General features: G+C 58.3%; 1 protein-coding gene across 1 annotated transcript in view; it reads right to left on the bottom strand.

Annotated features, from left to right (window-relative positions):
- The window catches only part of CACNA1I (calcium voltage-gated channel subunit alpha1 I), a 109771-nt gene that overhangs the window by 4966 nt on the left and 92622 nt on the right, over positions 1 to 12183 (bottom strand). Inside the window, exons 24-33 of the mRNA XM_055570410.1 lie at positions 11141 to 11333; positions 10394 to 10545; positions 9038 to 9147; positions 8291 to 8424; positions 7446 to 7516; positions 4033 to 4111; positions 3197 to 3318; positions 2294 to 2638; positions 1893 to 2039; positions 772 to 894 (exon numbers count right to left, since the gene is read on the bottom strand). Of these exons, the coding sequence (XP_055426385.1) occupies positions 772 to 894; positions 1893 to 2039; positions 2294 to 2638; positions 3197 to 3318; positions 4033 to 4111; positions 7446 to 7516; positions 8291 to 8424; positions 9038 to 9147; positions 10394 to 10545; positions 11141 to 11333 (1476 nt within the window). The remainder of the gene's footprint in view (positions 1 to 771; positions 895 to 1892; positions 2040 to 2293; positions 2639 to 3196; positions 3319 to 4032; positions 4112 to 7445; positions 7517 to 8290; positions 8425 to 9037; positions 9148 to 10393; positions 10546 to 11140; positions 11334 to 12183) is intronic.

The following is a 12183-nucleotide window of genomic DNA, read 5'->3' on the forward strand; positions in this document are numbered from 1 at the left end:
GCAAGAATACTGGAGTGGGTTGCCATTTCCTTCTCCAGGGGATCGTCCCAACCTGGGGATTGAACCTGGGTCTCCCACATTGCAGGCAGACTCTTTACCATCTGAGTCACCAGGGAATCCAAATAAAGAAATATATACTTTAAAAAAGAAAAAAAAGAACGACTCTGCCTCAAGGTCACAAGCCCGGTGGCAGACCTCCCCTCCCTGAGTCTGCAGGATCAACAGAGCGGCCCTTCCAGCTCTCCTGGCCTCCCCTAGACTGACCACCTTGAGGGCAGAGGTTGGGGACCGTGCCCAGCTGTGCAACAGGACAAGCCACCTCACCTCTCAGAGCCCTCATGCCCTGGCCTGTGGAATGGAGTCACATCATCCCTAACGCACAGAGCTGGGGGACGGGCCCCCTGAGTGCAGACAGAAGGGCATGCAGTAGGTGCCTGCACCTGTTTAGACTCTCCAGCCTCCCCTGGTCCCCCTGTAAAGTGTGCCCACCAGGGACAACTCCCAGTGGAGCAAAAACATCCAAAGCTACAGTGAGTGGCCAGGGCCACTTGGATGCTGTGATTGGAGCTCTGGCTTGTTGCTGTGTGACTTCAGGTAAATCACTCCACCTCTCTGTCCCCAGCCCTCATCTGACCAACAGGAGATGAGGGCCCAGCATGCAGCAGGTACCACTTAAATGGTGCGCCAGGAAGGGGCAGTGTCCCAGCATGGCAGGCAGAGGCCAGGCTGCAAGTTCAGATCTGCCTGCCCAGGAGCCCACTGGGTGTTCACCTTGCCGTCCCTGGGGCCGACAGGGCAGGCTGCAGGGTCCTCCAGACTCAGGTCATCGCCAAGCAGGATGGACGAGGACCTGTCTGAGTTCAGGGAGAAGGCCTCCGTCTCGGCCAGCTGCACCTGCAGAGAGAGCGGGCCACCTCGGGTCACCCCTGGGGCAGGGGTCCTCCAGAGAGACACAGGGCAGTGGTCAGAGAGGGCAAGAGATCTGAGCACAGATGGCACGTCCATCCTGTGCAGGGACCTAGCCTGGGCTGGGAACGGGAGATGACCCGAGGATGTCACAGACGGCAGAGTGCCGGGTCTAAGCTGGGCCAGCGGGCAGGTGAGCTGCTGAGGGCTGTGAACCAAAGCTGGTCCACGCAGACCAAGTGCCCTTCAAGGCTTCTGGGTCTGACTCACCTGTAGCCCTGTGCAGGCTGCCCTCATGGGCTGGGGGTGCTTGTGAGCCCCTAGGACCTTGGGGAGTCTGAAGTCACCTCAGGCTAAAGGGGATCCCTGGGGGCTGGCCACTCCTAGGGAGGTGCTCAGGGCCCCACGTGGCTGGGGAGAGGGGACAGGGCCCTCCTGAGCCTGCACAAGACAGGCCCAAGGCCACAGATGCCCTGCGGTGCCCATCAGGGAAACCCCACCTGCAGAGGGCGGGGCTGAGCCCTGGAACCAGGACAGGGGCCCTGGGAAGAGGCTCCGGGGTGCTCAGGCCTTGAGCTCTGGGACGATGGTCCTGGGTGACCCCTTCACAGAAACACAGAAACCCCTTCACCCCGTCACAGAAAAGGCACACTGCACCAGAGGTGACGCCTGGGCTTCCTGCTGGCGCCCGCAGCTCACCACCATGGTGGGCAGCCGCCCTTTCTGAGCACCTGCTGTGTACAGGCTCAGAGCAGGGCCTCGCAGCTCCTGAGGCCACAGCACAGGCCTGGACCGAGCAGAGGATCAGGCCAGGCTGGGCTCAGGGAGGAGGCCTGTCCACCACAGCCCCCTGGGACCAGCCTTGATCTAGTAGGCCCTGGCGGGCTTCCACCCAGAGTGGCTCGCCCCTCAGGCTGGCCCTCCACCAGGACTGGAGCCACCCCCCAACCCCGAGGCCCCAGCTCCCTTGGGGGTGCTGCCATTACCTCCTGCTTGTCGTGGTGACATTTCTCGCAGCCGGCCGGCGAGGAGTAGTGGTAGAAGATGGACCCGGACAGGTTGTCGATGATGGTCAGCTCCCCCTCCAAGGAGTCCTTGATGATTAAAGAGACGCTGTCCAGCCACAGGTTCTCCTAGGCGGACGGGGACGGGGTGGGGACAGGTGGGATTATCGGCCGGCTCGGGATGGCTGGGTGGGCGGGTACGGGCTGCCTTCCTGGTTCTCCGCCCGTGGCCTGGGCCCGACCCCGCATCACAGGGTCGCCCCTGAAACGGAGCTGAGCAAGCGGGGCCCGGAATGACTGAGCTCTCTGCCCAAGCCCCCCCGCCAGCCCAGCTGCCCTCCCAGCCCTCGGCGACCCTGCTGTCCTCTCTGGGCCCCGCCCACCTGGGCTGGTGAGTAGCAGCTTCGGCGCAGGCGGCCCTCGGGGTCACCCTCGCTGGCCGCCCCTCCCGGCCCGTGGGCGGGCACGGACGCCCCCAGGGCACTGGCAGGTGGCCGCGGGCTGGGGCCCAGGCCGTGGGCCAGCTCCAGCTCCAGCTCGGCGTCCATCTCGGCGTCCTCCTGGGCCTCCTTGTTGCTGTCGTCCAGGTGCTTCATGAGCACGGCCACCACCACGTTGATGAGCACGAACTGGGCCGTGAGCACGAAGCTGACGAAGTACAGCGGTGACACGAACTGCAGGCTGCTCAGGCAGCTGCGCTCGTCGTGCGTGCAGTCCCGCAGTGTGTCCTGCACCGGGGACGGGGGAGAGAGGGATGCAGCAGGGAGCTAGCCATGAGGCCCGGGGGTCTGGGACACAGGCCTCATCTCTGTCCTCATGAGGCCCCTCTCCACCCAGCCCAGGCTGAACTGCAGGCCAGAGCCAGGGAACCGGTGCTGGGTGATGGACAGTGAAGCCCAAGCTAAGGAACAGTCTGTTTGGGGGGAGGGTGTCTCAGGCCTCCCCACCCTGCCGGGACCCTCCCTCCACTACCAGACCTGTTCCATAGCCCACCCCCCAGGCTGGCTTCAGCATCAGAACAGTGGTGTCTGGAGTCCCTGGGCTCGGGCCCCCAGCACCCCCTCTGGCCCCGGGCAGAGTCCTGTCCCCTAGATTCTGAGGTCTGATCCCAGCGCAGCATTCAGGGCGGACAGAAAACCCATTCTGGCCTCACGTCCACCTTGCTGTGCCCCAGGGCCGTGGGTGGTCCCCACGCGTCTCTGTGCCCTGCACACCCTCCGTGTGCAACAGGCCACTGGGCAGGCAGAATCCAGCCTGACTCTCCCTCCCCTGCCCACCACGTGTACCTTCATGATCCCGTTCCAGTTGTCGCCAGTGGAGACCTGGAAGAGCGTGAGAAAGGCCATGCCGAAATTCTCGAAGGTGGCGTGCCGGCTCATGCCCTCACAAGGGTTCTCGTCGTTGCAGACTGGAAGGAGAGTGGGGTCAGCCTGGCCCGCTGCAGAGTCCCCTGCAGGGCCTACCCTGTGCTGCTGCCTCTCAGCCTCATCTCAGACAACCTCAGAGGCGTGTGCGGACTGTGCACACCCACAGATGGAGAGACTGAGGCTCAGAGAGGGGGCACGCTGGTGGAGACTCAAACTCAGGTGAGCCTGGCTCCTTGCTCCACCCAGATATCAATTTCTGAGGGAGAAGCTGGGCTAAGGTAGGTAAGGGCTCATGCCCGGAGGAGCCCGGCTTGCTGGAGCTGGCCCTGTGCAGGGCTGCCTGGATGTGGGCTGCGTTGCCCTCAGTCTGGGCCCTCTCCACTCTGCCTACTGGGGTAGCACTGACTGGGGATGGGCACTGGCAGGTGGGACTGGAAGGGGCATCCCTGAGAGGTCAGACAGCTAGGGGGGCTCCAAGTGGGGGGTCCACTGCACAGGTATGGGAGTGCCCATGGACCCAGGCGAGCATCTCTCCAAAGCCTCTATTCACACTGGGAGGGGGATATGGATGGCAGAGGGTCACCCATCCAGCCCCCAAAGGCTCGCTGTGGGAACATTTCCCCATCACAGAGACCGTGGCATGACAGTCTGTTTGGGAGAGGGTGTCTCAGGCCTCCCCACCCTGCCGGGACCCTCCCTCCACTACCAGACCTGTTCCATAGCCCACCCCCCAGGCCGGCTTCAGCATCACGCACCCAGCTTCCCGAAGAGCTCCACTCCCAGGGCGGCGTAGATGAAGAAGAGCAGCATGAAGAGGAGGCCCAGGTTGCCCACCTGTGGGGACAGTGGGTGGGGCTGAGCAGGGTCCGAGGAGGGGGCACGGCAGGCTCCAGGCAAAGGGCCAGCCTAAGGGTCAGGGCAGGCTCTGCGTCCGTGTCAGCCACCCCCCGTCCCACCTCCTGGAGGGCCGGCTGGGTCCAGCACAGGGCACAAGACAATAATATAACACGTGTGAAGCCCTTACTGGTGGCCCCTATGGCTCAGTGGTAAAGAATCCGCCTGCAGTGCAGGAGCCACAGGAGACGCGGGTTCGATATCTGGGTCAGGGAGTTCCCCTGGTTAGGAGAAGGCAGCCCACTCCAGTACTCTTGCCTGGAGAATCCCATGGATCAAGGAGCCTGACGAGTTATAGTCCATGAGGTCGCAAAGAGTCAGACAGGACTGAAGTGACTGAGCATGACGCCCTTCCTATGAGCGGTCCGATTTCAAGCATTCCTTAGTCATGGCTGCACACAATGATCTACGGACTCTCTTTTACCCCCATTCTTCAGGTGATTAAACAGATATCCTGAGAGGTGAAGTCCTTGCCCAGGACCACATCGCTAATAGTGGTAGGACTGGGGTCAAGCCTAGTAGGCTGGCCCCAGGGTCTCTGCACACAGCTTCTACACCTGTGTATGGTCAGTACCATCCCACAGATGAATGGAGAGAGGGAGAAAAGGAAGTTACATCAATAATGCTACCTCCTTCATGAAGCCTGCCTGAATTCCTTCAGACAGACAGGGATTCAGTCTTACAGCGTGAGTCTAACTGGTGTATCCCTGTCACTGTCTCTGCCAGTCTGGGAAGTCCTGGAGAGCAGGGGCATGGCTGGAGTAATCCAGATCTGCTTCCTTGGGTCAGCACGAGCCCTGGCCCCAGAAAGGCATGAACATAGGAATCATGCAAGACTGGGCCCCCCAGAAACCTCCTGCAGACCCAGCCACCCCCCTCCCACAGCTCCAGTGGGAGAAAAATATTGCAGATTTCAAAGTCTATCTATAGGCCAGAGACCACCTTTAGCTCATGTTATGGGTAAGATAAGGCTCCAACATGTTCTTGCCCTAGAAAGGAAGTATCTCTGAGAACCCTCAGAAGACCTGCATGAATGGAATCTGAGGATGTTCGTGTTAATTGCTGAAAAGTAAACTGTGTTAATCACGGGCTCCTAATGTTTCTCTACTCCAGACAAGGGTTTCCTTCTGAGCTGCGCCACAATCACACCAACAGAGTCTAATTAAATGATGCTGGTTTATTAAAGAGACAAGCTCTCACTGAGCACCTCTGAGGCCAGGTGTGAGGCCCCAGCTGCTGGGGTCCAGCCCTGTGGACCCCTCCCAGACTGATCACCCAACTCCAGAGTCCAGCCACACAGAGAACAGATCCCATTTGCATATTCTGTTTTCTCTACCAGGAAGACCTTCTCTCTGCCTTTGCCTAGAAAATGCCTACTCCCCACCCCTCAATACCCGGATCAGGGGTCACCTCCTCTGAGAAGCCTTCCTTTAGGCCTCCTCTCTGGGTGCCTGAGATAAAGCTTGGAAGGAAAGGGCTGAGGTTTCGTTTTCATGTCACTTTACAAAGAACCAAAGAAATGTCCAGCATCAGCTAATAGATTTTGAGGGGTAAGTCCTCACCCCAATACCACATGGTTCCAGGCACACACATCTCTTAAAGTAGTTGTAATTACTATCCCATGTCTCCTACCTGAAGCTGGGACCTCTTAGGCATCTCCATGTGCCCCATGCCAACATAGGGTTAGGATGCCCAGGGGTCAGAACAAGGGGAAAGGGAGAGGGGAAAGGGCCAGGAGGCCAGGCAGTCAGGGGCACACACTTGCCACCCCATTCCTGTCCTTAGCAGACTCTCCCATGGTGCTGCTTATGAACCAGTGCTTTACAAGCTTTAACTATTTTAAGCCTCACAACAACCCTTTGAGATAAGATCTACTGCCACCACCACCCCTCGCCCCGATTTCACAGGCAAGAAAAATAAAGGCACCTCGTCCCCAGGCTCTCACAGGGCACTAGGCTTTGACCATAGGTTCCCTGGTGGCTCAGATGGTAAAGAATCTGCCTGCAACACAGAAGACCTGAATTTGATCCCTCGGTCGGGAAGATCCCCTGGAGAAGGGAATGACTACCCACTCCAGTATTCTTGCCTGGAGAATTCCATGGACACAGGAGCCTGGTGGGTTACAATCCATGGGGTTGCAAAGAGTCGGACACGACTGAGTGACTAACACTTTGACTCTCAGGGAGGCTTGAGTCTGGTCTCCAACCCATTTACTATCTGCCCAGAACTCACCCCCATCTCCCATGTGACAAATTCCTCCAAAGGAATTTCATGTTAGGAAAGACCACAGCTCTCTGAATGAAAGCCCTTGCTTTCCATCCAGACCGGCTGTCTGCTGTGTCACTTGCCCTTTGCAACGAGGCTGCCAGGAAGCTCCCACCAAACTTGAGAATGGAATTCAACATCCTCAGCCCAAGTGCCTGAGAGAATTTGCTTTCACTCTCCCTGGGCTGTTAATCTTTCATCCTCATCTTTAGCATGCTGTATCTGTGCCTTTTACCTTAGGACAGCTAAAGTTCCTTAAGACTAGATGAGTCATCGTGAATAAATGAATGTATATGAGGCTCACCTCAGAGCGAGGTGAGGCCTCACTGATGGGAGGGAGAAGAGGAGCCATCGGTAGCTGGGACAGCAGGGGAGGAGGAGCCTGGGACTGCAGAGCTCCCAGGAGGACAGAAGATGCACCCTTGTGGCCCTGACCTATCTCCCTTCCCCTCACCAATGGTGGGGGGCGCTTTCCTAACTTCCCAGGGTCCCCACCCCCAGGTCAGTGTCTCATGCTATCCCCTCCTAGAATGTCATACCTGTCACCTCTCTATCCACATCACCAGCTCTTACCAAGCCACCTACAAGGTCAAGCCGCCCTATAAGGTCAAGCCGCCCTATAAGGTCATGCTCGAAGTGCCTTATGCCTTCTCCGATTCCCCATGTGCGGGCCTCTCCCCACACTGCCCTGAGGCCTCTGTTGTTCCCCTAGACTCCCGAGGGCAGAATCTGGGTCCTCAGTGGCCAGCTCAAGGGCGGGGTACAGAGCAGGCAGGTGGGGGAGGGGTGGGGAGAGGGACCAAGTGCTCAGCCAAGAAAAGAAGGAAGAAGTAGATGGGAACCCGCCCATCTCTCACGCCCTGAGCTCACAATTGCTTCTCTGGAGGCAGGACTCTGCCTCGGCTCGGCTCCTGGCAGATCTGGAGAGAAGGGAAGTCACAGCCCGCGCCCCCCAGGGGGCCCAGCGTGACACCGATGATGGCCAGGTTGGGGGAGAGGCGGCTCTTACCTGGGGTAGAGCTTGCACCACGGTGTCCAGCAGGGCCCGCATTCCCGTGGCCATCTTCAAGAGCTTCAGCACTGTGGGCAACACCCAACCCGGCCCACTCAGCCCAGACCAGCGGGGACAGGCCTGTGCGTGTGTGTGCGTGTGAATGCAGTAGAGCGAGAAAGTGGAGGAGCGTGAACGAGATGCCGCACTACAATCCCCTGGGTGCAGATGAATGGGCGTGGTGCACAAAAACACGTCCCCCCAGGGTGGGTGTCGGTGTAAAAAAGCCCAAGAGAAGGAGGGCAGGCATAAGGGAGCAGTGGGATATCAAGTGTGTGAGTGGGCACGTAATTCACCGTGATGAGGCCACAATGTCCAGCGCGTGAGGGCCCCTGGGTCTCTCCCTTCCTCTCTGGCTGGAGAGGCCCCAGGGTGACTGCTGAGTTTCTCCACCGGATCCCTCACCACCTCGGAATCTGGGGGCACCGGGCGGGGCAGGTAGAAGGGTGAGGCCAGAGGCAGGAGGTGTTTTGAAACACGTATGAGGACAGCCTTGGGGCGAAAGGGAGGCTTCTGGGAGAAGAAAGAGGGTTTCAAGGACAGGGTGTCCCAGCCAGAGCTGGAGAAAGGCTGGTGAGGACCCAGTGTCTTCTTGGCTGCACTGGGGTCCTTTCAACCCCACCTGAGACTGGACCACACTGGGCAGGGTGTTATATGGAGGGGGCATGTCCAGCTGCAGTACAGAGCTGCCAGGACGAGGGCAAGTGTGGGCACACAGCATGGGGACGTCGAGTGTGTGTCAGGGACGGGCTCCTATTCCACCCGCTCAGCAGGCGGCCCATCCTGCCCCACCCGACCCTCACCCCGGGCGATGCGCAGGACCCGCATAATTCGGATGATAGTGGGGTTGATGGGCAGCGCCGCGTTGATCTCAATCTCCTCCAGCGTGATGCCCATGACCGACAGCAGCACGATGGCCAGGTCCAGTTGGTTCCACCTGTGCAGCCGAGCAGAGGAGGGCGGGAGTGAGATGCAGGGCGAGAAGCACTTGAGTTTAGACACACTCCAGCTGGGAGGAGTTTCCCAGCCCTCCACCCTCCTGCCATGGCCCTTGGGGATCCCTAATAGCCCCTCCAGATCCCAGTGGTTCCAGCTCCCTTGCTGCCCCCCAACCCCAACCCCACCACAGCCTCTATCCCTCAAGCAAGAGGCTGACCAGGCTAAAGGAACATCTGAGGAGGAATGGGTTCTGACTCCTAGGTCTGAATCTTGAGCCAGCTGCTCCCTCTGTGTGGCCTTGGGCTAGTCCATCAACCTCTCTGAGCTCCACTTGTTCCCTCTGAAAAGAAGGACTTGCATGAGGTACGCCCTGCTCTACCTGTGGGGTATGGAGGACCCATGAGAGGGGTTCAGCAGAATGCCCGGCACCCATCAGGGCTGAAGGCAGCACCTGGGGTCAATGGCCATCAGTCCTCGGACTCTCACTGGTTCCCCTCCTCCAGCTGCTCCAAGCTACCCCTGGGGTCAGGATAGCTTCCCCGGGGGTCAGGACTGCTTCTCTCTCCTGCAGTGCACTCTCCGCTGCCTCAGCCCAGCCCAGTTTTGCTCACCGGTCCTTGAAGAAGCGTCTCAGACCAAATGCCACCAGCTTCAGCACAGCCTCCAGCACAAAGACAGTGGTGAACATGTAGTTGCAGTACTTGAGGGCTGTCTCCAGAGACTGCAGGAGCAACAAAAAGAAGCATGATCCAGGCCCCATGACCTGTCCACCACCTTTACTCCAGTCAGAAGAATCTCTGCCTTGTAAAGGGAGAATTTACTCCATTCACACTTAATGCAGTGATGTACATATCTGCTTTTACTCTTCCCACCTTACTTAATGTGCACTATTTATTTTAGATTGCTGTTTCCTTTTCTTTATTTCTGCTGGTCTGGTCCAATCGCCACTCAGTGGAGGCAATATGGGGTAATGGTTAAGGTAGTGGTTAAGAACCAGGCCACTTATTAATCGATGTGAATTCAGACTCAGCACTTATTCCTTGTTTGAAGCCTTGGCAAGTCACTTGACCTCTCCAGGACTTAGTTTTCCAGTCTATGAATTGGATGATAATAGCACCCACCTCAGAATTAAATGAGGTAATAGTCCAAGATCAGACAGAATAAATACTTGGTTAATATGAACTTATTCCATTTCTTCATGTTAATTTAAAAGTTCTACCATTACGGCCGCATCCCATCAATGGCTGCCTGCACTCATTGTATTTCACTCCTACCATTTAAAATAACGCACCAATTCCTCATCTGGAGGCCCTGCTCTCCCCTCTTCCCCCAGTCCAGTAAGTCTTCCCAGAGACTCGCCCCTACATAACACACCCCTCATGTCCCTCATGAACACTGCCTGCAACCAGCTGGGGACTGGTCACCTCTCCTACCCCAGTTTTTGCCCTCAGAGGCCCTGCCCCTCTGCCAGGCTCCATATGCCCAGTAGCAGTGGAGCCAGGTGGCAAACCAAAGTTCTAGTCCCACCTCCACTCACTGGCTGAATGACTAGGGCAGTGTGTTTTATGTCTCTGAGCCTCGGTTTCTTTATCTACAAAATCTGGAGAAAGCCCACCACACACACACATTAAGGTTGCTGCAAGGATTGGAGAGTTAATATCTGTAGTGTGTCCTGCAAAGAGTCTCCGTGAACACACCACGGCTACTGTCACCCATGTTCAAGGCTGGACCCAAATGTCATCCCCCACCCCACTCCCACCCCATCCCACCCCACGCACCAGGACCTTGCCCTGGAAAGGAGTGACCTCTCCTCTCACTCATCCATCCTACCAGGCCCTGAGCTTCTTAAGCATAGGACCCCGTGCAGGACCTGCTCAGACCCTGGCCCGCCCATCCCTGGGGTGGGGTCCCACTGAGGACCCGACCCCACCACATGACCTCGGGCCAGGGGCCAGGCCAGGGCTCACCGTGGGCTGGTTGTAGTGCTCCAGGGACATGGTGACCACATTGAGGCAGATGATGAAGGTGATGAAGATGTCCAGGTAGTGGCTGGTGCACATGGAGTGGATGAGCAGCCTCGTGGGACAGTAGGTAGCGTAGTAGGGCAGCCGCTGGGCCTCTGCAGGGATGCAGGGTGGGTGGCACAGACCACAGAGGGTTGGAGCAGAGGTTGGGGCAGAGCACACAGAGGGAGAGGCAGATGGGAGGGAGGAGGTGACGGGGAGAGATCAGGTCCACCCCAGGCCCTGAGAGTCAGCTAGGTCCACCCCACCCAGCCAGGGCACCTCGAGGGAAAGGGGTTAGCACGTGAGGCAGGGTGGCAGAGAGGGATTGTCCTCTTTGTCCTGATTGTCCTCATCCACCCCAAGTGTGCCCATTCAGGGGCTCTGGGCCTGCTGGGGGCAGGATAGGGGTCCCACAGCTCAGGGCTGGGCATCCGGGCTCTGTCTCTGTCTGCTCTCTTCCTGGACTGAGCTGCCGGGCCTCATTTGGGCAGGCAGTGGGGTCACCATCAGACTCTGGATGGACACTGATGACAGAGGTCAGGTCAGGCAGATGCTGGGGAAGGGCAAGGCCAGGGGCACAGAGACCTCTGTTCCCTCTGGGTCCAGAGGCCCAGTGGCTGGGGTCAGGCCCGGGCCTCCTCAGAGCAGCAGGCAGAGGAGCCCTGGGGCCAGGGGGCCGTCCCCCTCCCCCACAGGTCACCCACTCACTCCGGCGCTTCTTTTCCAGCCGCCGCAGCCGCTTCTCCTCGCGCCGCCGTGCCTCCTCGGCCTCCTGGTGCTGCCGGCACTTGTGGAAGTTCTCCACCACGACGCCCACGAACATGTTGAGCACGAAGAAGCTGACGATGAGCAGGAAGGAGATGAAGTAGAGCAGCATCCAGGGGTTGTGGTTGGGCACGGGCTGCGGGGACCAGAAGGGGCTGAGGGAGGCTGGCCAGGCACCATGGGGCCCACTGCGGGGGGTGCCCTCCCTCGACGAGCCTCCGTGCAGGGCGGGCACTGGTAACAGCCTCCTGGGCAACTGGGAGATTTGAAGGTGGAGGTAGGAAGTGCCCACCCTGCCTGGCACAAGGATGGTGCTCAGCAAAGACAGTGCCCCCCTCCCTGCCCTCTGTCTTCTTTCTCTACCCACCATCTATTCATCCACCCGCTGACCTATTCATTCATCCACTCATTCATCCATTTACCCATCCATCACCCACTCATTCATCCATTTACCCATCCATCCATTCATTCATCCATTTACCCATCCATCCACTCATTCATCATTTACCCATCCATCCACTCATTCATCCATTTACCCATCCATCACCCACTCATTCATCCATTTACCCATCCATCACCCACTCATTCATCCATTTACCCACCCATCCACTTATTCATCCATGTGCTCATCATCCATCTATTCATCCAACCATTCATTCATTTATTCATTCATCTAGAAACAAACCAGGAAACAAAGCAGCCAGCAGAGGAGTGATTACAGCCCTGATGGGGGGTGTGTGTGTGTTTGCATCTGTGTGTGTCCATGTGTGTGTTAGTGGGGGTGGCAGGCAGGAAGAGTGTACAGACAAAGAAGTGGAAGGTGATGTCACCACGTGTTCTCATTCCTCCATATCCCCAACCTCCACCTCTATGTCCACTCCAGAGCCATCCAGGGTGAAGCCAAGAGCCCGAAGGGGCCTACAGGCCTAGGGGCATCCCCAGCTCCGATGCCCTCACTGAGTGGGTCCTGGCATGACCTAGAGCAT

This window comes from Bubalus kerabau, chromosome 1 (genome assembly GCF_029407905.1).
Source record: "Bubalus kerabau isolate K-KA32 ecotype Philippines breed swamp buffalo chromosome 1, PCC_UOA_SB_1v2, whole genome shotgun sequence".
In the NCBI taxonomy this organism is placed as follows: domain Eukaryota; kingdom Metazoa; phylum Chordata; class Mammalia; order Artiodactyla; family Bovidae; genus Bubalus; species Bubalus kerabau.